General features: G+C 42.4%; 1 protein-coding gene across 1 annotated transcript in view; it reads left to right on the top strand.

Annotated features, from left to right (window-relative positions):
• The first annotated feature begins 10,124 nt into the window (after positions 1–10,124).
• LOC145353951 (plasmanylethanolamine desaturase 1-like) overlaps positions 10,125–24,980 on the top strand; it is a 28,972-nt gene continuing 14,116 nt past the window's right edge. The window contains exons 1-3 of the mRNA XM_080204972.1: positions 10,125–10,323; positions 15,398–15,517; positions 22,544–22,635. Of these exons, the coding sequence (XP_080061098.1) occupies positions 10,167–10,323; positions 15,398–15,517; positions 22,544–22,635 (369 nt within the window). The 5' untranslated portion in view covers positions 10,125–10,166. The remainder of the gene's footprint in view (positions 10,324–15,397; positions 15,518–22,543; positions 22,636–24,980) is intronic.

Genomic DNA, 24,980 nt, shown 5'->3' with positions numbered 1-24,980 from the left:
GGGGTGGGGTGTCATGCTGCCACTCTGCACTTTGGGGTCAGTGACAGAGGAAGGGAGGCCAGCAATCAGGGCTGGCCATTGGGATGGGGGGGAAATCAAGGCGGGCTGGGCTGGAAGGTGGGGGTGAGGGGGGGAGGGTCGAGGCTGGCCCAGACACATCTGGGAGGGGTCACTGATTGGGCTGTGGGGGTAGCAATACGGGTTCTCAGAACTGGCCAGCAATTGAGCTGACCAGCAATCAGGAGGCCAGCAGTGCGGGATTACTGTTCATGAGCCGGTGTCGGTACTGACAGGTCGATGTACACGCAGTAGCCTGCTCAGTGCTATGCTGTTAGCCTCTCCAGTGGGAATAGGCCCTGCCCACTGACTTTTCACATGTACCTCGCTAATGCACTCTGCAGCGCACAGAGTGTGGAAGATTTGTTTTGACACTTAGAATGATTTTGGGAGAACCCCACCCAACATGTAATTGTGAGTTTAGTGAGGCACTTCACAGTGAAAGAAATTGAACGTTATTGCACTTTATATGTCAAATCTGAACTATTATGTAGTGCATTTTTACAAATATTATGAATAAAGTATATTTTTTGATGAAAAATCCTGTAAAAAAAAAATCAGGATGCACCTACTTGCTCAAAATGGAGCAGTTGTGGAAGTGAGGGGCCTGAGAAATTGCACCTGCATTCCTCTTCATTTCCACCCCTCAAACCCTCAGCCCACTACATGTAGGTGACTCTCCTGGTCATAAGTTTGCTACATTTTTGTTGCAACAGATTTTCCCTCTCTAAAGAATCAAATGGACACAAAACATTCACCAGAATTTTACTGGCACACTTGCCCCAGTCGAGGCTCACAGAATGGCATTCTCCATTGGCCTCAGACAGCATCTTGCGAGCCTCAGGTTGGCGTGCTGGTAAAATCCCAGTGCTTAATTTTCTCTTCCTAAAGATACTGCCAGATCTGAGCTTTCCAGCATTCTGTTTTTATTTCAGATTGCTGCATCCACAGTATCCAGCTTGGTTCAGTGTTTATTTCTCTGCCATTTCTCATCCAACAATGCCTAGCTTGAAGAAGGACTGCCTTTCTCCGTAACGGGATTTCTGTCTGTCTTGTTTACCAAGTTCACCTTCACTGCTTTCCATTTCCCACTCTGTGTTTGACAAGGTGTTTATCAAAACTCTCTTCCACAGCCACATATTTTTTTCAGTGACTGTCTCCAGCTACAACTTACCCCACGTGGATTCCAATTGAAGTTCCATCTCTCATGTTTTGAATCTACTCAGGATTACAGGTATCTTCAGAAAATACAAAGTTCCTCAGAGAAACCATATTATTCTCGCCACATCATGAGATCCACACTCAATGCTATGTGCTGCCAGGTGTGCATACTCAAGTTCTCTCTCCAGTAGCACTGACTCATCTTATCTCAAAGCTGTCCTTGTCACCAGTTCCATTTTATTCTTCGTTTCATTCAATGCTTTAACAAGAAGCTTTGTCTCTTCCTTTTAAGTTTTCAGGAACGCAAGCTGCAACACCAATGCCTATCCGGCGTCATCCACACCTTCCCGACCCTCTGACCTCATTCCTTCTTCGAATTCCACATTTGACCAATTGCTTTGATTCATCCACAATTCCTTTTGTTGTTCGAGGCTTTTTCCACAATACTTAATAGAGACTCCTGATATTTGAAGTTCATCAGGTTTTAATGGAAAATCTATCTTTGTTGAATTTGATTCTACAAATTTATCGTTTAGATGTTTCAGTCCTCATTCAAGTGTTCTACTCCCTGGCATCAACACTCCAATGTTCTAACCAGTTCTCGTTCCTCATTAGCAATTCTCATCTTTCATGGGTGAACATTTGTTCTCTACACTGACAAGTTTTTTCTTAATTGACCATTATCGGCCATATATTTCTCATGCTTGGCCACAGTAATTTTGGTGAGTTTGGCAAGATCAGCAATGATCAAGCAACTGCTGTAACACTGTCATTGCCATGTTACTGTCTACACTAGCCCAATCATTCCCCAACATAAAATCTATCCTTTAATAGGTAAAGTAAGAACAAATGCCACAGTAACAATTCAATTTACTAAGTCACTTCATAAGTTGACTTCACACAAAGGAACAGGTTCATATATCCCATGAATACCCCTTCTAATACTTCTCCTTTCATCAAACCATCTGGAACACAAATCATATTGTCAATCACCACCAATGACTGAACTGCCCCAGTCTCTCTCAAAATATTAATTTGATTATTTCTTTTGTTGGTGGGGTAAGGGAATACTTCTCTGTCAGAGACAACACTTCTAAAACCTCCAATAACCTGACCCACTTTAGCAGTATTCAAGTAAGAATCCTCTTGACTATTCTAAGCCATATCCCTATTCTAGTGGGATCTGAGGAAACACGTTTCACCTGTATCATGGCCACTATTTTAATGCTCATTTCAATTTCTGGGACAGTCTTTTCTAAAGACTCCTAAATGTTCCTGTCATTGTCATTGGTTTGCCATTCAGTTTCCAACAATATGCTTTGAGATGCCCTGTCTCATGGCAATAGAAGCATATTAGTTTCTTTATATCATTTTTTATCCTGTATAGTATAATTTCCACTGAACAAAGGAGCTTTTGCCTTCTCCCTAAAGCTAGACTCTTTTCCACTCATCCAGCTTCCCTGCTGATTTCCATATGACAACTTACAAAGAAATGTATGCATTTTCCAGAGTTGCTGCCTCTGAGTTTAAATGTGTGACACTCATCCGGGTAGGGTTTACTTGCTATTGGAAAACTTTTCCTGAATTCCTCCATAATTGTGATTTCCTTCACAGTATCAAAAATTTGCCCTAAATTAAATGAGGGGAATAATTGATCCCATCCATATCTGTTATTTTCCCCTAGCAAATTCAACAAGCGTCTAATTGGATTTCTTCTGCATTGCCCTAAACTTTAATTCATAAGCCTTGGGAACAAGCTCAAAAGTATTAAGAATGGCTTTTTAACTGTTTTTGGCTGAAAGAATTGAGCAAATGTCCAAAGCTTTACCCATCAGGACACTTTGTAGCTTAAAGGTCCAAGAGTCCTACGGCCACTTAAGTTTTCAGCAACTTTCTCAGATGACATAAGCTACGTTTCAACTCCATCCTCTATAAATTTAGGAATGAGACAAAGATTCTTGGTCAAATAGGACTTCTCACCTCACTCTCTTTCATCCCATAAGCTAAGCTTTTTTTTTGCTTGTTCATGCTTTCTGATTTTTTTCTCTCTTTGAAACATTCTTTCCCTTTCCTTATCTCCTACCTCCTATGCTAACCTCTCTCTCTCTCTCTCGCTCTGGAATTCACGTTCATATTTACATTTCATTTTCTTTTCCAGTTTGAACATTTTCATTCCTCTATATTTTCTCTTTCTATCTCAAACTGTTTAATCTGCACCTGAATTCTAGCTAATGAAATTGATTTACCATCTGGATTAAATTCTCCTTTAGTTGCCCTCAACGTCAGCCCAATTCACAGGGTTTCAACTGCATCTCCCAGGACTCTACTTCCCTGGATTCCTGAGTCTGCACTCTAACACCATCTCATTAGCATAACTTCACCTCTTGGCCACATTGAGCAGAATACTACTGCTCCAAAGAGGTACCATTTCCCCAGTGGCACACAGCAATGAGTAACCAACATTTTGTTGCCTTTTTTGATTGCCAAGGTTTCTTTCAAGCCTTCTTCAATCTTCGGGGCTTCCCCTTAATCCTCACCACTTAACGTTTGCCAACTGCTGTATTTCTTCTGCTTGAAACCTTTCTCTGCTCCTGCTTCTTCTTGACTGGGGTCTTTCCCCGTGCCCTGTCCGGGATTTTTCAGATTACTGTGCTCCACACCAGATCACATGATGGGATACTTTGACATTCTCTTTTTGCACAGGCACACTGGGCCCATCCTCAGCCCGAAGAATTACAAAAATGTCAGATTGTGCATGGTCACTCCTATCCCCGGCCTGCAAAATGTATGAGACCCCCCAAGGCCTATCAAGACTCAGAATTCCTGGCTCCCAATCTATAAGTAGTCTATGTCTAGACTTTATAAAACAATTCCCTGTGTTTCCATATGTTGCCACTATCACTCCCTTTTAAGTCTTTCACAAATCTTATTCTTTTTTCTAGTCCAGGCTTAGTATGTTATCTACTGCCTTAGAAAGTGCTTTGCTATTTATCCTTGTGTTAGACAAATGAAGACTGTTGTTTTGCCACAGAAATTCTCCAATTGTTTAGTCTCAAGCCGATAACTCAATTTACAGTCTCAGACAATACTCAGTCTTTGTGATTGGAAATGACTTGGTCTCTAAGGTAGACGATGAAATTTAAACCTACAAACGCATACAGGCACACAACAGCAAATAACTATTAATTTCCCTTCACAAGAATGTATGAGTCATGTGATATTCCATGTAGATGCTACAGAACAGTGATATGTAAACCTGATACTTTGTTTTGGTGATCCTAGTGGACAGGTTTTAATTATAGAATATACATTACTTTCAGTAATTAGCTCAGGGAACTAATGATCCCTCATTATATTTGTTTAGGTGGAGTCAGCTGACACAAATTCAGTACAAGAGTTACTGGTTGGAATTTAAAAAAAGTTGAAATGCTCTGAGAATTGCAATGTTTTGTTTAAATGTTTTGATTCTTACATCCAGAAAGATCCTAAACATATGTCAATAAATATATATTTTAGCCATAGTTTACAAAATACTATTGTTAAAATTAAGTTTTTTTTATTTGTTCATGAGAGGTGGGTGTCGCTGCCTGGGCCAGCATTTGTTGCCCATCCCTAATTGCCCTTGAAAGGGCAATTAAGAGTCAACCACATTGCTGTGGATCCAGAGTCACATGTAGGCCAGACCAGATAAGGATGGCAGATTTCCTTCTCTAAAGGACATTGGTAAACCAGATGATTTTCTTTAAAAACAACAATCGACAATGATTTCATTTGATTTGATTTGATTTATTATTGTCACATGTATTAACATACAGTGAAAAATATTGTTTCTTGCGCGCTATACAGACAAAACATACTGTTCATAGAGAAGGTAACGAGAGAGTGCAGAACGTAGTGTTACAGTCATAGCTAGGGTGTAGAGAAAAATCAACTTAATGCAAGGTAAGTCCATTCAAAAGTCTGACAGCAGCAAGGAAGAAACTGTTCTCGAGTCGGTTGATAGGCGATCTTAGAATTTTGTATCTTTTTCCGAAGGAAGAATGTAAAGGATAGAATGTCCAGGGTGCGTGGGGTCCTTAATTATTGTTGGCTGCTTTGCTGAGGCAGCGGGAAGTGTAGACAGAGTCAATGGATGGGAGGTTGGTTTGTGTGATGGATTGGGCTACATTGGCGACCTTTTGTAGTTTCTTGCGGTCTTGGGCAGAGCAGGAGCCATACCAAGCTGTGATACAACTAGAAAGAATGCTTTCTATGGTGATCTGTAAAGGTTGGTGAGAGTCATAGCTGACATGCCAAATTTCCTTAGTCTCCTGAGAAAGTAAAGGCATTGGTGGGCTTTCTTAAATATAATGTTGGTATGGGGGGGGGAATCAGGACAGGTTGTTGGTGATTTGGACACCTAAAAACTTGAAGCTTTCGACCCTTTCTACCTTGTGCCCATTGATGTGGACGGGGCATGTTCTCCTTTATGCTTCATGAAATCGATAACAATCTCCTTCATATTGTTGACATTGCCACGCCAGTTCGCCAGATTTTCTATCTCATCCCTGTATTCTGTCTCGTCATTGTTTGAGATCCAACCCACTATAGTGGTATCGTCAGCAAACTTGAAATTGAATTGGAGGGGAATTTGGCTGCACAGTCATAGGTGTATAAGGAGTATAGTAGGGGCTGAGAACATGATCATCATTAGAATTTTTTAATTCCAGATTTTTCTTGAATTCAAATTTCACCATCTGCAGTGGCAGGATTTGAACCTGTGATCCTAGGGTGTTAACCTAGGTCTCTAGATTATTAGTCCAGTGACAACACCACTATTCTATCACCTCCCCTTAAAGAATTGAGAATGGCTTCTCTTTCTCTGCAATTTCAGTGAACATATTCACACGCAGTATTATAAGAGTCTACATCATGGAATGAAGCCAATCTACCCATCATGGGATATTGCCAGTCCCTAGAAATCCAAAGCGTATCCCATTTCTGTCCTCCCATAGCCCCATATCCAGAAACTGTTTAAGTTTTAAGTTTATTTATTAGTGTCACAAGTAGGCTTACATTAACACTGCAATGAAGTTACTATGAAAATCCCCTAGTTGCCACAATCATGTGCATATTTGGGTACACTGAGGATTTAGTATGGCCAATGCACCTAACCAGCATGTCTTTTGGAGTGTGGCAGGAAACTGGAACACCCAATTGAAAACCATGCAGACACAGGAGAATGTGTATACTCTGCACAGACCGTGACCCAGGCCGAGAATGAAGTCTGGGTTCCTGGTGCTGCAAAGCAGCAGTGCTAACTACTGTGTCATCCTATTGGTGCAAACTCAACAGGCCAGGTGGCCTCCTTCTGCACTGTTGGGATTCTACGACCGCTATTGAGAAGGGGTGGAGAGCAGGTGTCATCAACACAGAAGCACCCTCGGCAGAGGTAAGTAAAAGGGCCCCCTCGATGGCTCCTTTTTCCCTTTGTGGCTGTTCATCACTCCTGGACCTCAGCATACCTTAAACTTTCTAAGTCAGAGGGAAGTCTGCTACTACCACCTGAGCTGCAGGTGACACTCCTAAAACCCAGTTTTTTGTGTACCTTTTCGTACTCTATTCCTAAACGAAAATCCAATTCACAACAGTTCCAAGCTGACAAAACAGGCCATACCTCTCATCTTGTTCTCCATCAAACAAGACCCAAGCTGACAGGATGAGGCATTATACCCCCTCCGGGCTTGACCTGAGATTCATCTTAGCCAAAAGACCCAGATGGCTTTTAAAAAAATTGCTTCAGGTGAAGTCTCTGTACAACCTCATTGGCCAAGGCCAGATACAAGACCAATTTACACTTGATCTTAGCCAAAAGACCAAGCAGTGATAGCCTGATCATGGTTGCACTGCTGCCAGGTAAGTAAAACCCAGTTAAATGATAGCTACTGGCAATAGTATTGTCCTCTCTCTGTCTGCTACCTCTTCAAACAGTCTCAGTCAGATTAGTTGTGATGTGGAGATGTCACTATTGGACTGGGGTGAGCACAGTGAGAAGTCTCACAACACCAGGTTAAAGTCCAACAGGTTTATTTGGAGCACAAGCTTTCGGAGCACTGTTCTTTCATCAGGTGAGTGACGGCTTGTGTTCACAAACAGACACAAACTCAATTCACAAGATAATGGTTGGAATGCGAGTCTCAAAGATACAGAAAATGTGAATGGAAAGAGGGCCAAGCACAAGTTAGAGAGGTGTGTATTGTCTCTAGCCAGGACAGTTAGTGAGATTTTGCAAGCCCAGGCAAGTTGTGGGGGTTACAGATAGTATGCCATGAACTCAAGGTCCCAGTTAAGGCCATCCGCATGTGTGCAGCACTTGGCTATCAGTTTCTGCTCAGCGATTCTGCGTTGTTGTGTGTCGTGAAGGCTGCCTTGGAGAACACTTACTCGAAGATCAGAGGCTGAATGCCCATGACTGCTGAAGTGTTCTCCAACAGGAAGGAAACACTCCTGCCTGGCGATTGTCGAGCGGTGTTTATTCATTCGTTGTTGTAGCATCTACATGATCTCCCCAATGTACCATGCCTTAGGACATCCTTTCTTGCAGCATATCAGGTAGACAACGTTGGCCGAGTCGCAAGAGTACGTTTTTCAACACCACACCAACCTCCTCAGAAGACAAACACAGGACACGGCAGACAGAGTACCCTTCATTGTCTAGTATTTCCTCGGAGCGGAGAAGCTACGACATCTTCTTCAGGGCCTTCAACATGTCATCAATGAAGATGAACACCTTGCCAAGGCCATCCCCATACCCCCACTTCTTGCCTTCAAATAACTGCACAACCTCAAACTGACCATCGTCTGCAGTAAACTACCCAGCCTTCAGGAAGCAATGACCACAATGCCACACAACCCTGCCACAGCAACCTCTGCAGGACGTGCCGAATCATCGACACTGATGCCATCATCTCACGTGAGAACACCATCCACCAGGTACACGGTACATACACTTGCAATTCGACCAACGTTGTCTACCTGATTTGCTGCAGGAAAGGATGTCCCGACTCATGGTACATTGGGGAGACCATGCAGATGCTACGACAACGGACGAACGAACACTACTCGACAATCACCAGGCAGGAGTGTTCTCTTCCTGTTGGAGAACACTTCAGCGGTCACGGGCATTCAGCATCTGATCTTTGGGTAAGTGTTCTCCAAGGCAGCCTTCACGGACAGCGCAGAGTCACTGAGCAGAAACTGATAGCCAAGTTCTGCATACATGAGGACAGCCTCAAATGTGATTTTGGGTTCATGTCACACTATCTGTAACCCCCAAGACTTGCCTGGGCTTGCAAAGTCTCACTAACTGTCTTGGCTGGAGATAATACACATCTCTTTAACTGGTGCTTAATGCTCTCTCCACTCACATTGTCTGTACCTTTAAGACTTGATTACCTGTAAAGATTCCCATTCCAACCATTATCTTGTAAATTGAGTTTGTATCTTTATATACCCTGTTTGTGAACACAATTCCCTCTCACCTGAAGAAGGAGCAGCGCTCCGAAAGCTTGTGCTGCTGAATAAACTTGTTGGACTTTAACCTGGTGTTATAAAAAATAACAAATGCAAATAGGAGGCAGAGAGTGGGGGTCAATGGGTGCTATTCGGATTGGCGGATGGTGACTAGTGGAGTGCCCCAGGGGTCGGTGCTGGGGCCTCAGCTATTTACCATTTATATAGATGATCTGGAGGAGGGAACCGAGTGTAGGGTGTCGAAATTTGCTGATGACACCAAAATTGGTGGAAAGGCAAATTGTGCGGAGGGTGGGGAGAGTCTACAGAAGGATCTAGATAGGCTGGGCGAATGGGCCAGGAAATGGCAAATGGAATTTAATGTTGGCAAGTGCGAGGTGGTCCACTTTGGTAGGAATAATGGTAGGAAGGATTATTACTTACGTGGAGAAAAACTGCAGCTGACGACGGTGCAGAGGGACCTCGGGGTCCTTGTGCATGAGTCGCAAAAACCCAGCTTGCAGGTGCAGCAGGTGGTCAGGAAGGCGAATGGGATGCTGGCCTTCATCACGAGGGGGATTGAATATAAAAGTAGGGAGGTCTTGCTGCGGCTGTATAGGGCATTGGTGAGGCCGCAGCTGGAGTACTGTGCGCAGTTTTGGGCGCCGTACTTATGCAAGGATATTTTAACCTTGGAGGGAGTGCAGAGGAGGTTTACTAGGCTGATGCCGGAGTTGAGGGGGTTGAGCTATGAGGAGAGGCTGAATAGATTAGGCTTGTACTCGTTAGAGTTTAGAAGAATGAGGGGAGATCTCATTGAGACGTATAAGATGATGAATGGGATGGATAGGATAGAGGTGGAGAGACTCTTCCCGCTCAGAAAGGACAGTAGGACTAGGGGGCACAGCCTCAAGATAAAGGGGGGGCAGTTTAGAACGGAGTTGAGGAGGAACTTCTTCACTCAAAGGGTGGTGAATCTCTGGAATTCTCTGCCCGTTGAAGTGGTGGAGGCTGCCTCGCTAAATATTTTTAAGACGCGGGTTGATGGGTTTTTGATAAGCGAGGGGATTAAGGGTTATGGGGAGAGGGCGGGAATGTAGAACTGAGCCACGACAGATCAGCCATGATCTTATTGAATGGCGGGGCAGGCTCGAAGGGCTAGTTGGCCTACTCCTGCTCCTATTTCTTATGTTCTTATAAGACATCTTCCTCAGCCAGTACCAACACTTCACTGCCACGCCCCCTGCTGCCCTCAGCTGACCCCTGACGTCACAGACGGTGCCAACTCTGATTGGCCGTCAGCGTTCCACAGCAGGCCGATTCTGATTGGTTCCAGCTGGCGAAGCGGGCATTCTGATTGGCCGCGGTAGCCCCGGGGCATTGTGATGTCACGCGGCCCCAGTCTCGCCCTGGTTGGCTGGTAGCCTCGCGCTGTCGGAAGCCGGGGCGAGTTGAAGATGGCGGGTGGGCTTCCCCAGGGCGAGCACTCGGTCGTGCCTGGCCCCGCTGAGGAGAGCTGGCAGCGGGACGGCGAGGCCGAGGCCGAGGCGGCCGCGGCCCGCTGGGGCCCTCAGCATCCCGGTGCCAAGGAGCTGGCGCAGCTCTACTCTCCCGGTAAGAAGGGGGGCGGCGGCTGGGCGACGACAGGGGGAGGCGGAGTGGTAGCTCATCTCTCTCCACCCTCCCTCTCTCCCTCTCCGGGTCCCAGCTGGAGTGGTCTCGGGCACCATTCCCTCTTTCCCCGGGAGTCAGAGGGAGGCAGAATCCCCTTCACTCAGTCTGATGTGGCATTAATCACCCCGCGGGGCCCAGGGTTTCTATGTGAGTGGAAGTGGAGGGTGTGTGTGAGGAAGTTGTTAGCTGATGGCCGAGGGAAATGGGGTGCAGTGAATCACTTCTCACAGGGAGGGTGGAAGAAATCATCCTAAAGAGGTGATGGTTTTTGCACCTCTAGATGGGCTGGGACTTCCAAATGCTGGAGTGCCAATGGTGGAGGAAGGAGACTTCCTAAAAATGGATTGGGGAGGTGAAGACTTCTGAAAGTGGGAATCGGGGTGATAGAAGCTCCCTTGATGGTGCTGGGGAAGAGGTGGAAAAGAGATGTTGTGGGGTGTGTTCCATTATTCCCTCAACTGCTAGCCACGAGTTGTGTGATTGCAAATGACCATTTTGTGTGTACGTCAAAAGTGCTTTGTCATTTTAAAGATCTGGATCACCCTCCCACCACTGCAGAGAAAATTATGCTCTTATAACTGCCCTACATGGAGCAAGTTTAATCTGCAGTCCATGTTAACCTCAATTGATTTCAGCCTGGGTGCTGGTAGAGTTGCCCCTAGGTTGCACAGTAGGAAAAGGCAAGCAAGATTCCTACATTGAAAGGGAAAAGGGTGAAACAGCTGTTAAAGTTCTAGGTTTAAGTAAGGCTGACTTCAAGAGGATGAGGCAGAGACTGTCCACAAAAGATGGAACAAATCTGTCAATGGGTAAGCAACATGAGTGACAAATCCCCAGGATACTTAACTGGCAGGGTAGAATCAGTGATCAGGCAGGTTGATCTCCTAAGCTAGGCTAGAGTCAGCGATTGGGGGGTTTGATGAGCTTTAACTAAGCAGTCCCTTGATGCAATTTTTTTAAAGCCATCTCGGCCTTTTGGCTAAGGTGAAGTGTCAAATGAAGCTCAAGATGGGATGCAATTTCTCATCTTGTCAGCCTGGATCCTGTTTGTCTCTCTTGTAGGGACCATAAATTGTATTCAATTTAAATTTGGTTTTTTGGGTGGAATAAAAATTTGAAAAAAAAATCCCCAGGCTTCCATTATGGTTTTGAAAAAATGTCATCGCACCTGATCTAGGAGCAACGCTCTGAAAGCTTGTGATACCAAACAAACCTGTTGGACTTTAAACTGGTGTTGTAAGACTTCTTACTGTTCTCGTTTAATAAGATAAAAAGTCCCATCTCAAATTGTGGATGACACAAAAATGAGTGGTATTGTAAGTCATATGGATGGAAATGTAAAATTAGAAAGCGATATTGATAGAAGGGAAAAAAACTAGCAAATGGTTTTCAGTGGGTGCATGTGGAGTCATTCACTTTGGACTGAAAGGATACAGTTTCTAAATGGTGAAAAATGGAACTCTAGAGACTTTAGGGAGTAGGGGAGGATTTCAGTGTGGCCAAAACAGATTAAAATATCATGAACAGTTACAATAATCAAAAGGTTAATGTAATGCTGGCTTTCATATCTAAAGGAATAGTTTACAATAGATAGAAGTCATGCATCATGTTTCAGGTATACCAAGCTCTGGCTACACCTGGATTATGATGTGCAGTTCTGGGCATCCCACCGTAAGAGGGGTATATTGATGTGAGAAAGAATGCAGAGTAAGTTTAGTATACTGAAACCTGGACTTTAGCTATGCAGGAAAAATTATGCAAACTAGCATTGTCTTCCCTGGAGTTTAAAAGGTTAGGGATGATTTGATCAAATTTTTCAAGGTACTAAGGGGGAAAAATAGGGGAGATCTGAAGAAACTACTTCTGTTGAGCCTAGCAATAGAGGACTTCAAAAATTAGAACCACATTTTTTGGGACTCAAATTAGTAAACACTTAAATGCAAAAATGATAGTTTGTAGCTTTCTTTGGCAAGTGCCAATTGGTTCTAAATTTAAAAAGGAGTTAGCACAGAGTTAAGTCGCAGATCTGCCATAATCTCATTAAATGACGTAACAGATCTGAGGGACTGAGCAAGCTGCTCCAGTTCCTGTGTTCCCTAATTGTGTATTGATTTGCTGTGTGAAGTCTTGGTGATATCCTGGGTGGATTGTATTCACAAGTGAAGAACATTGGCCTCCTTGGTGTGCTTGAGCTACCCACCAGCATAAAGCTGGAAAACAGAATGGAACCCATTCTTCAGAAATGGAGGCAAAGCATCTAGATCTGAGGACACTTCTTAAATTGATGAATATGGCCTTTGGTTTATGGTTACAGAGTAGATCAAATTTCTGTTTTATTACTTGGGATCTTGCATTTATTACTACTAAATATCTATTTATGTTTGCAATCGATAAAGAGCTAAATTAGATTTTACTTCTAATATGTAGAATCATGGGATTCTACTACTGTTTTGATAACTGCATCCCTGATTCTTAGAATTTTAAATTATAAACTAAATATCTGGGGCATTACTTGAGCCAACTGTTAATCAGGCTCTATGTTTAACAAGGTTCCCCCACTTTTGCTTGTGATAGTGAAGTTACAGTTGGTATGAGAGATTAGCTTTATTTCTGTAATGACTGTATCACCTACTTATGCTAATTCATATCAAATATTTAAGCATTGTGCAATTGATCAGTCAGTTCTTTTTTCTCCTGTCAATGCCATTATTTAATTTATGTTAGCACAAAGCTATGTTTATATAGCAACTTTCATGATCTCAGGACAACCCAAAGTGCTTTAATACGTTGCCTGGAATATTTCGACTTAATGTTTCAGCACAGTATTCTGATGTGTCTCCTACTTGGTAGAACAGTCTCTTCTCGCATCCTGCTGGCTGTATAATCATGATAAAATCTGTTAGTCCATGTCTGTTGCAGCCACTGTTTTAGCACAGGTATTTGTATTTTAATGTCTCACTCAGATACGTTGGACAAGTTTCAGGATGGGTTGACTATTCTTTTCTGCCCCACTAGATGGAATGCAAACTGTATATTCCAACCATCTGGCAGTCTCCATTGTCTCTTGAAGGGTTCCCTTTTTAAGCAGTCCAGCCAGAAAATTAAGATATGTGTCTTTAAAAAAAACACACCTCCTCTTCCACTTTCCGTAACACAAAGATCAGAACAGAGTTCAGTACTTTGTGATCTAGCTAAGGTACAATGTAAGTTTAACATAACCACTTTGTTCAAAATGTTAATCCTGAATAAATCAACTCCAGTGCTAAAATAGCATTTTTAATGGTTCTGACCTGCTTCACGACTTTAATTTATGAATCTGTATCCTTTGCTCCTGCAGTCAACTTAAATTCTTATTTTTCCAAGAGACCTCCTTATTTATCCTACCCAAATGAACCAATTTGCAGTCCTCTACATTGAAATTCATTTACCATTTTCACACCTATTCAAGAACTCTAACTGTCTTGTATTTTGTCATGATCTTCTTTGGTGTTAACTTTGGTAATGTCCATGTATTTTGATATTTCAATATTTACAATTGTGAAAATGTGTAAATGTTTACAAATAAGTTTTTGCTGAAGATGAGATTTTGATGAACTATAATCAATATTGTTGTCATCATCTGCTATCATGGTTTTCAGACTCACTTGGATGGCCAGTCATTCATATGGCCCCTTGCAATAAAAATAGGCAAAGTAATGTTTGTAGAGATTATGAGCTTTTAGTACAGGGGATATTTCTTAATTAGGAATGTGTCAGCATCCACTAAGTGTAACCACAGTAATGGTGTTAGTGGCTTATGCTGGATTGCACTGTGTGCTCTTGGGTTTCTTCTCAGCTTTCCTGGAATTCACTGGAGCTCAGTCAAATATAACTGCTGGAGTTTGAGTAAACTGGCCGACATGGTACAACTTGTCCGCACTGTCAAAACTGACTGATACACTTGGATAGATAATTCTGATTGGCTAACATTCCAGGCACGTGCTTGATCAAAGCAAAAATGTTTAGATGGATTACATGCTATGAGTCAGGATGCTGCCATATTTGTCTTGGAGTGAACAGCTAGCACTGTTTATAAAATTAAATGGGAAATTGAACCTAAACCAGAGGAGATGTACTAGAAAAGGTTGAGGTTGAAAAGATAGGCTTTAAAATGCAATCACAAAGATTCTAGCCATCTTTGGATAATCCTTGAAGTTTCACAGTACATCATAAAAATAACACTTTCATAGATACCACTAGTTTAATTTACATTTCTTTTGCAAAAAGATATTTTATTCATACAAGATATGAAAGAGATTGAGGTGCCAGCTCTGACGAAGAGTCAGAGGGTGGTATCATGGTTAGCACTGCTGCATCACAGCGCCAGGGACTCAGGTTCACTTCTGGCCTTGGGTCACTGTGTGGAGTTCACACATTCTCCCAAGTCTACGTTGGTTTCTCCGGGTATTCTGGTTTCATCCCACAGTCCAAAAATGTGCAGATATGGTTGATTGGCTGTGCTAAATTGCCCCTTAGTGTCAGGGTGACTAGCAGGGTAAATACGTGGGGTTACAAGGATACGACCTGGGTGGGATTATTGTTGGTTAAACCTTGATAGGCTGAATAGCCTCCTTCTGCACAGACACTGTCAGATCTGATGAGATTTTCAACATTTTGTGTTTTTATTGCTCTTTGAAGTTCAGTAATGGGAACATCACACATCAGTTATGTTGCACTCTGAGGTAGTCCATGTGTAAATGTTAGGAGCTATTTTCCTTCCAGCCCCTACCTCAGGAATTGTGATGATGTACAAGTGCCCCTAGTCATTTATCTGAAAAATTGATTGTACAGTGCTTTTGTGTTTCAGCCAAGTAATGTGCCCCATATAATACTGTAGTATTTCTAAATATAAAATAAATGACACACTTTGTCCTGAGAGAATAGAAAGTAAATTTCAGCATTCAGATAAAGAATTTTCAATAATTTGCACATCTGCTCAGTTAAAAAACTAAACTATTTTCTCTTTCTCCCACAGTGAAACGATTTCAGGAATGGGTGTGTGTTATTTTAAACATTGCTCTAATGAACTGCAATTTCTATCATCTGGTCATAAATTTCAGCTGGGATCACATCCATTTGATCCTTATTGGAATTGGTAAGTATAAGTTTAGGAAGTAAATGGTTGACCTGATGTGCAATGCAATGGAATTTTATAGCCCCAAAATGTCTCCTATTTGACCCCAAACTCAGCTGTTAACCCAACATGCTTTCCATCACAAACATCATCTACTTCCACCTCCATAACTTCAGTATCCCTGCCCTCTACAGACATGATAATATAGCAATAGAATTTGCTTTTACAGTTTCATAATCAATATCATTCTTGAGCAAAGCATTAAAGTACAGCTGATTACTATTATAATTTGCAATTAACTCCTGAAGTTAACTGACTTACAGCCTTGGATTCATACAAAAGACAGCAGCTTATATTGCAACATGTCTATACATCTCGTGCTTCATTTACATATAGCTGGCTCTGGGAGGTGGAGGTAGAACTGTAATACAGGAGAAACAATGCAAGTACCTTGGCCAGTAGTCTTGTTTACTTTCATCTGGTATCTTTGTTGTCAGTGTGTTAGTGCATCCTAGTAATGGATCAGCTAACATACCGGGCATGTGCTTTGATCAAAGCACAATCTTTATATGGAAATCCATGTTATCCCAGCCAGAATGCTGCCCTCTTTGTTTTGGGGTGGATATCCAGTGTTATTTATAAAAGTAAAAACTCAGGAGATAGGCAAGGTAAATGTCTGAACTACAGGTTTAAAAACTTAGCTTTTAAAGGACAGTAGCAAAGTCAACCAATCAAATCAATCTCAAGCCCCAGATTAAGGGCAACAAATCCATAGAATCCCTACAGTGCAGAAGGAGGCCATTTGGTTCATCAAGCCTGCACCGATCACAATCCCACTCAGGCCCTATTTTAACCCCATATAATTACCCTGCTAGTCCCCTGACACTAGGGTCAATTTAGTTTGGCCAATCAACCTAACCCACAAATCTTTGGAGTGCGGAAGGAAACCGGAGCACTCAGAGGAAACCCATGCAAACTTGGGGAGAATGTGTAAACTTCACATAGACAGTGGCCCAAGGCTGGAATTGAACCTGGGTCGCTGGTGCTAGCCATTGTGCCACCGTGCCCCACTGAAATGAAACAACAGTGCAAGAAATTATATAAGTAAATGCAAGCACAAAAATGCTATCAGTTATGGCTCAGAGGTAGTGATCTTAATTTAGAGAGAGAGATTGTGAGTTCAAGTACCATCAAACATGAGTGCTAAAATTTTGCACCATATTCTTCCTGGTTGCAGGAAACGAAAAGTAGGAATAAATGAGTTATTTTTAGATTGACAGGCAGTGGGGTGCTGCATGGGTAAGTAATTAGGCTCCAGTTAATTTATATCAATGATTTTGAAATTAAATGTAATATTTTTAAATTTGCTGATGACACAAATCTAATGTGGAAGTAATGTGTTGTGAAGAGGGTTCAAAGGTGCTTCCGGGAGAAGCTAAGTGAGTGGGCAAAAATTTGGCAGATGAAATATAATAGGGAGAAATGTGTGGTTATGCACTTTGGCCGATAAAGCAGAAATAGTATTTCTTAAATGATGAGTGATTGGGAAGTGTTGATGTTCAAAGGGACTTGGTATACTTGTTTGTGGATCACTGAAAGCTCATGTGTAGGTACAACGGGCAATTAAGGAGGCAACTGGTATGTTGACCTTTATTACAAGAGGATTTGCGTATAGGAGTAAAGATGTATTGCAATTATATGGCGCCTTGGTGAGACTACACATGGCGTATTGTGTGCAGTTTTAGTCTCCTTACTAAGGAAAGATATATTTGCCATAGAACTAGTGCAACAAAGGATCACAAACCGACATCTGACCTGCAGGGTTTTCCTGTGCAATTTTCCACATTGCTGGGTAGAAGCAGTTTTGAAGCTGTACTAGAACAGTTTGGTTAGGGATGTAACAAGTTCTGGAGCACATGTCTTCACTATATTTGTCAGAATATTGTCAGGCCCTGAATCCGTTGCATGATCCAGTGTCTTCAGCCATTTCTTGAAATCCCACGGAATGAATCAAATTGGCTGAATACTGGCATCTGACACTGGGGACTTCCAGGGGAAGGCCAAGATGGATCATCCTTTCGGCACTTCTGGTTGAAAGTTGTTGCACATATTTCAACCCAATATGCAATAGCCTAATAATTTGTACTTTGTGCTAGGTTCCTCCATCATTGAGGATGGGGATATTTGTGGAGCCTGATCCTGTAGTGGTTGTCCACAACCATTCATGACTAGAAGTGGCAGAACTGTAGAACTTAAGAGTTGATCTGTTGGTTGTGGAATCACTTAGCTCTGTCTCACTTGCATGTAATCATGTGTTGTAGTTTCACCAGGTCAACACCTCATTTTTAGATATGCCTGGTGTTGTTCCTGGCATGCCCTCCTGCACTTGAGCCAGGATTGATCCCCTTGCTTGGTGGTAATAGTAAAATGGGGGATATGTTGGTCCATGAGGTTCCAGATTGTGGTTGAGTACAATTTGTTGCTGCTTATGGCAGCCATGAGGCACTGTGGGCCCAGTCATGAGTTGCCAAATCTATTTGAAATCTATCCCATTTAGCACACTGGCAAATGCCACACAAAACAATGGAGGGTATCCTCAAAGTGAAGATGAGATTTTGTCTCCACAAGGCTTATGCAGTGGTAGCTTCTACCAATGCTGTCAGGACAGATGCATCTGTGGTAGACAGGTTGGAGAGGATAGGATCCGATGTGTTTTTTTTTTGCTCTTATTGGTTCCTTCACCACTTGCTGCAGACCTAGTCTAACAGCTCTACCCTTTAGGGCTTGATCTGTGGTGGTGCTACCTAGCCACTCTTGATCAACGTAGAAGTTCTCCACCCAGAGTATATTCTGCACTCTTGCCACCCTCTGTGCTATCTCCAAGTGGGGTTCAATATGGATGAGTACTGATTCATCAGCTGCATGGGAGCAGTATGTGGTAATCAGTAAGAAATTTCCTTTCCCATGTTTGATCTGATGCCATACCTGGGGTCCAGAGTTATGTTGAAGACTCCCAAGACAACTCCCTCCCAACTGTATACTGCTGTGCTGCTTCTGCTGTTGGTTCTATCTTGCTGGTGGGACAAGACGTACCCAGGAATGGTGATGTCTGGGACATATCTGGCTGTTGCTTGACTGATCTGAGACAATTTTGGCACAAGCTCTGGATGTTAGTAAGGAGGACTTTGCAGGGTTGAAGGAGCTGGGTTTGACATTGTCATTTTCAGTGCTTAGGCCAATGCCAGTTGCTCAATCTGGTTTCATTCTTTTTTTTATTATCTTTGTTGTGGTTTGATACAACTGAGTGGTTTGCTCACTAATGTCAGAACGCATTTGAGTGTCCGTCACATTGCTGTGGGTTCAGACTCGCATGTTGGCCAGCCTAGGTGAAGGTAAGATTTGCTTCCACAATGAGCAAATGAACATTCCACAATGAACATCAACAATGAGGGATGAAACCATGATCAGGCACTTGGGGTAAGTAACAGATTAGGGTAGCCAATGAGGTTAAATGGAGGTTTTTACCTGATGCAATTTTTCAAAGCCATCTTTTGGCTAAGGTGAAGCATTACATCAAGCGTGGAAAGGATTGGCAATGCCTCATCCTGTCAGCTTGGATCTTGCCTGATCAAACCCAAGATGGAGTGCAATGTCTTGTCAGCTTGGATTTGGTTTATCTGTCATGTGGAGACCTGGACTTAATACTTTAGCTTTTTTGATTAGAAATAAAGTACTGAAAGGTACCACAAAACCAATAGCTTTGTGGTCATTATTAGACTTTTAATTCCATATTTTTTATATTAAATTCAAATACCCTAGTACATTACCCTTAGTGTCTGGATTACTAGTCCACAGCCTCCCCAGTAAAGACGAATGTTGAGTGCTGAATACAATATGGGCAGCAGAAGTTTATGAAAGGTGCTGGATGGAATGTCAGCCATTACAGTATTAGAATAGTCAGATCTGGTGGTGACAAAGATAGGAGCAAGTGATGCAACCAGTGGCCTCAGACTGGAGATGGTAGTTGGTGATTTTAATGATGGTGAGGGTTTGGGTTTAAAAATTCATCTTGGAGTCAAGTAGGTCATTAGCATTGTGAACATTTTAGCCTGAGACTGTAGCCAATGGAAGAGAGAGAATCAGTGCAGAAATGATGGATTTCGTTTTCGCAGTGTATAACTGGAGGAATTGCACATCATAGTACTATTGCAAAACAAGATAATCTTCCACCCACCATGAGCAATGTCATAAAAGACCTGTAACTGTTACAATTTAACTTCACTATAGATGTTCTCATCAATAAACAATTTCGCTAGAAAAGCATTTAATTTTAGTGAACACTGGCATATGCATGAAATAATCTGGGCAAGTGCACTCTTGACTCTGTAGGAGACCCATTCTACATCTATGTCATTTCAGAAGATGATCCGCAAGCATTATTCCAGAGCCTTGTATAATGGACTAAACTATCAAATTGATTCATTCAGTTTGTCATGTGCAATAGCAGGCAATACCCATGAGCCATTAAAGCTGATCCAAATATAATACAGTAGGTTTAAACTAGGTTACAAAACTTAAATGGGGAATTCCTGTTTTAAAAACAAATGGAAAGTTAAGTTTCACAATTGAATAAAGCATTTCTGATAGAAATGCTTGATAATTAACTCTGATGCCAAGGTGATCACCTCCTCTAACTTGATCAGAGGTGTCTCAGGAACGTTTCCGTACTTTATGGAAAGATGCATGTTCTTTGAGAAAATAGATGTATAGATTAGGAGAGACACTAATCAGCTCTGAACTAGGTTGAAGGAGAGGTGATGAAAGCTCAGTTAACAAAAATGGCACCTTTAGCATAATAAAATGCCCCGAAGATCTCATGGGTGCACTTCAGAAAGCAAACTCTAATGCCTAACTACATAAGGCAATCAGGGTAGGTGGCAAAAGCAAAAGAGAGGGGGGTGATCTTACCAAAAACATTAAGTGCCGAACAAGCATGAAAGTGGGAGAGAATCATATCCATTTTGTGGCTGAGCTCCCAGACCCAATCATATGGCACTTGGAAACAATGATTTAAAATATGATTCTCGTCAGCTGGAGTAGTAGGTGGAGGCTATTCATTCTGGGAAGCCTGCTGCTGAGCCCTAGGGGTGCCATTTTGCAGGCAAGTGTACACAGTGCACTGGGGGATATGTCACTCTCTCCACACCGCATCTCCCGACCCCCCCCAAAACCATTGCTGCCCCTGATAGAGTGCCCCTGCCCCCCTTTCCAGTCATGCACTGACAGGTGCCCAGGGGGCACAAGGCTGTTTTCATCAGCAGAACAAGGCCAGTAACATTGGGAGATCGACTAGCAAAATGAGCCGGTGAAATTGCCTTGTAGATTTTAAGGAGCTTCTTAAAAGAGAAATGAAATGTGGATTTGATGAGGGAATAACAGTTCCTGTTTTGTGATTCTTGATGTATTTCTTGTGAACGTCTCCAAGTGTTGCTTAAGCTTATTTGGTTTTACACTTTCCCTAGATAGTCTGGGAACAGTTGAAGCATTTTGGGTTTTCTTTGGATTTGACAAAAACACTTGGGCATTTAAGGATTTATGAACACATTTCTTACCACCTTGTTTTTCATAACCAAAGGAGTCCAAAGCTTTGATGCTGGAATTGAAGGTTCTGCATAAACCATTGTCCCTGTTGTTAGAAGCAAGATGCGGCTAATTGTCAAAATGACTCTCTGGCTGTTGGGCTACAGAAGAGCATGAAGTGAACTAGGAACTCTGAAACTTTCTACAATGAGTTCTTCCTGGCTGTACCCATACAGTCCAACCCTCCAATTGAGGGTTCCCTTCTTTTCCACCATTTGATATGTGCTGCCTGTGTGACTGCTATTCAGCAACATGCCCTCTCCCCCCCCCCGACCCAAACGCACTATGCAGTAAAAGATGCAATGCATTCAGCAAGGGAGTTACTTGACTTATCGAGAAACATAGAAGATAAGAGCAGGATGAGGCCATTTGGCCCTTCAAGCTGCTCCGCAATTCATTACGTTCATGGCTGATCTTCCAAGTCAATAGCTTAATCTTGCTTTTTCCCCATATCCTTTGATCCCATTCGACCCCAAGTGCTACATCTATTCGCCACTTGAAAATATTCAAATGTTTTAGCATCAACTGCTTTGCCGTGGTAATTAATTCCACAGGCTCACCACTCTTTGGGTGAAGAAATGTCTCCCCACCTCCGACCTAAATGGTCTACCCTGAATCTTCAGACTGTGGCCTGTGGTTCTGGACTCTCTCTGTCCTCCCGTCCCCACCATTGGGAACATCCTCCCTGCATTCACCTTGTCTAGTCCTGTTCAAATTTAGTATGCCTCTGTGATTTCCCCCTCATTCGTCTTGAGGCTTTAGAGCTGTTAGTCTTTTCATTGCAGTGTGGGCCCAGTCACACTTTCGGAATCTGAAATGGGATTGTGACCCATGGTTTGGGAACCATTGGTACAGACTGTTGTCTGCTCCCTGTGTAACATTGCCTCGCTTCTATTCATGTATTTAAATCTTATTGTGAGATTGCCTTTTTATGCCTATAACGCTCTGCTGCCATGCCACATTCCTGAGTATTCTGCATTTTTCAACTCTTGCTGTTGACTTCCTTCACCCCAGCATTTTTAACATGCCTCCAATTGTTTGAGTCCTAAGATCCTTCAGTCTCTTAAGTTCATTATTTAGAACTTTCCTGAAAACATGTCTCTTTAATCAAGCTTTTGTTATCCCTCCTAGTGTCTCCTTTGGTTTGGAATTTATTTTTGTTAAGCACTGTGGAAATAGTTTGGGATTTTTTTTACATTTAAAGTGTTTCTATAAATGCAAGCTTTTAACTGAGATGGAAATTGGTCATTGTTGTAAATATTAATTGATAGCTAAATGCACAGCTTTGGGATAAATGTTATTCAAAGGATCTGTTCCACATTATTGTGTGTGTATACATCTTGTATATTTTCAAATACCCAAGTCATAAAGGTGGTATATATTCTAATTGTTTCTATTTTAATCTAGTTGCAGGTATGATTACTGCTGATTTTGCTTCCGGATTAGTCCACTGGGGAGCAGACACATGGGGTTCTGTTGACTTGCCCATACTTGGCAAGGTATGTAATAAGGCTGTATTCGTATGCTGGAATTTTTCATTAGTATATGTCACAATATTGAATTTCTTATTCAGGCTTGTATACCATATGCTGCAATTAGATTGCTGTTTCTAGTTTATGAATTCAGAATGCTTAATGGATGATCTCAATCTTGGTGACAGTTCATAAGCTCCCCATATCGGGATCAGTTTTCATATCTGAAGGTAGTAATTGGAAAACCTAATTGAAATGGTCATGACGGTTATAAAACTGAAAGTACTTGGTTTTTGCTAAAGACTCTAATTTCTGACTGCCCCCTTCACAGCTGCTCACTCAGGCTGAACATGATAGCGTGCAGTTCAGTGTTCCAGTCAGTGAATTTACCTTCAAATTTTTACCTATTGTCAAAACAAATTCTCCAACTTCTTGTCTCACCTTCATGGCAATTATTCTGCCTCCTTGTAGTGATTCTTACCTATATTTTTCTTTCTTCCCAGAGTAAACTTCTGAAATACTCTTTCAGCTTCCTAAACTGTTTTTGTTTCCCACTTGTCCAAAACTCTTAACATCTTCATGCTGGCCTTTTCACTCATCACCCATTTCACTGACCTTGACAGTCTCCCCTTTCCCCAGAACACCAAATGGTGCATGGCCTGGACCAGCTGTACCTCTAATTTTCTCCAATCCGATTTCCCAGCTCATGTTTAACAATCCTCTAAGTCTGAGCTTCTGTGCATCTGCTCCTTCCCAGGTCTTTCTCAATTACCAGCAAAGCTTTCAGCTGTTTGGGACTGTCTACTTAAAACCTGTCCCTACAAAATGGCTAGTTTTATTTCTATCTACCGTGAAATTCGTTGGTGTTTCTGTTACATTAAAGAAACTATTTAAGTTGTGTTTTTACCATGAGGATGCCAGTCTTGCTCAGCAACTATTTGTTAGTATGCTAACGGGTATATTGTCTGCATGCCGTTTTTTGAAAAAAACTCCCTTCCACTGGTGTGGTCATTATTAGTTAACTACACTGCTTAGTTATAATATTCTCTTGCGTGAATGGTGGTAGCTTAAGTCTGCAGCAGAAACCTCTGGTAGCTGTGAAAATAGCTCTAAGCTTACTTTTTTGGTCCATTTTAAAATTCTTAGCCCCTTCCACAGGCAAAATTTTACCAAAAATATTCTAAGTGTCACGAAAGTTGGAAAACCGGAGAGTTTAACTCTTCATTCTTTTCAGCAAGCTACCCCACGTAATTTTCCCACACAATTGGGAATTTCACACTGGGCTGGGAGCTGAGCCTAAACACACCAGGAAAGCCAGACTGCTAGGCATGTGCCCTAAACTCCCATATACTGTGTACAAATGTTCAAAGTGTATGGGGTATCTATTTGTCTTGTTCTCCCACTGTGCAGACACTGCCCTCCCCCCAATTACTATTCACACCACCAGCCCTCACACCCGATGCAGAGATTCCCCCCTCCTGTCCCCTCCTACCGACTTCCTGTCCCCTTGACACTTCCAAGTGGGCAATACCAAGGTGCCAGTCTGGTGCTGCCCAAGGGATACTGCCCCCGACCGCCCAGGGGGCTTCAATGACCTCTGGCCCACCAGCGAGGCCATCTCGTCAGGTCCCCTGGCTGGTGAGGATCTCAATCGGTGAGGGCAATTGCATCCTAGGCTCACTAATAGCATATAAGCATGCCTTTCCTGGATAAAAAATGACCTGGAATGATCATGACCGGCTGGGTGCAATTCCCATTTATTTGCCTCCCACTGAAATTTCCCACCCCACCGACGTTACTGAACAAGCACAGCAGGGCAGAAAAATCATGCCTCATATGTCTGAAAAGTGGCACAGTTGTTAATACTGCTGCCTCATGGCACCAGGGACCCAGGTTCGATTCTGGCTTGGGTCGCTGTCTGTGTGGAGTTTGCATGTTCTCCCTGTGTCTGTGTGGGTTTCTTTTGGGTTCTCCAGTTTCCTCTCGCAGTCTAAAAGGTGTGCTGGTTAGGTGGATTGGCTAAATTTCTCCTGTGTATTTGAATAGGCGTCGGAGTGTGGCAGTTAGGGGATTTTCACAGTAACTTCATTGCAGTGTTAATGTAAGAATACTTGTGACAAAAAAGTATTTGTCACAAGCAGCTGGTTGAACACGTGCAGCATACATCTTTCTCTACTTCTTTCGACCTTTGCAAAGTCATCTTTATAATTAATTGGAAATTATGAACCTGGATGTTGAAAGCTAACTCGATGATTTTGGCAAAATTGAAAGGCTTAGCTAATGAATGCTGATGCTAAATTGTATTGATATCCAAATTTATCCTCAATGCACATTTATAGACATTGAAAAGCAGGATTCTAACTATTGAATTC

Source organism: Carcharhinus amblyrhynchos, chromosome 16 (assembly GCF_965287045.1).
Source record: "Carcharhinus amblyrhynchos chromosome 16, sCarAmb.v2.hapA, whole genome shotgun sequence".
In the NCBI taxonomy this organism is placed as follows: Eukaryota; Metazoa; Chordata; class Chondrichthyes; order Carcharhiniformes; family Carcharhinidae; genus Carcharhinus; species Carcharhinus amblyrhynchos.
The sequence above is the reverse complement of the archived record's forward strand: the minus strand, read 5'-3'. Positions and strand labels throughout refer to the sequence as shown.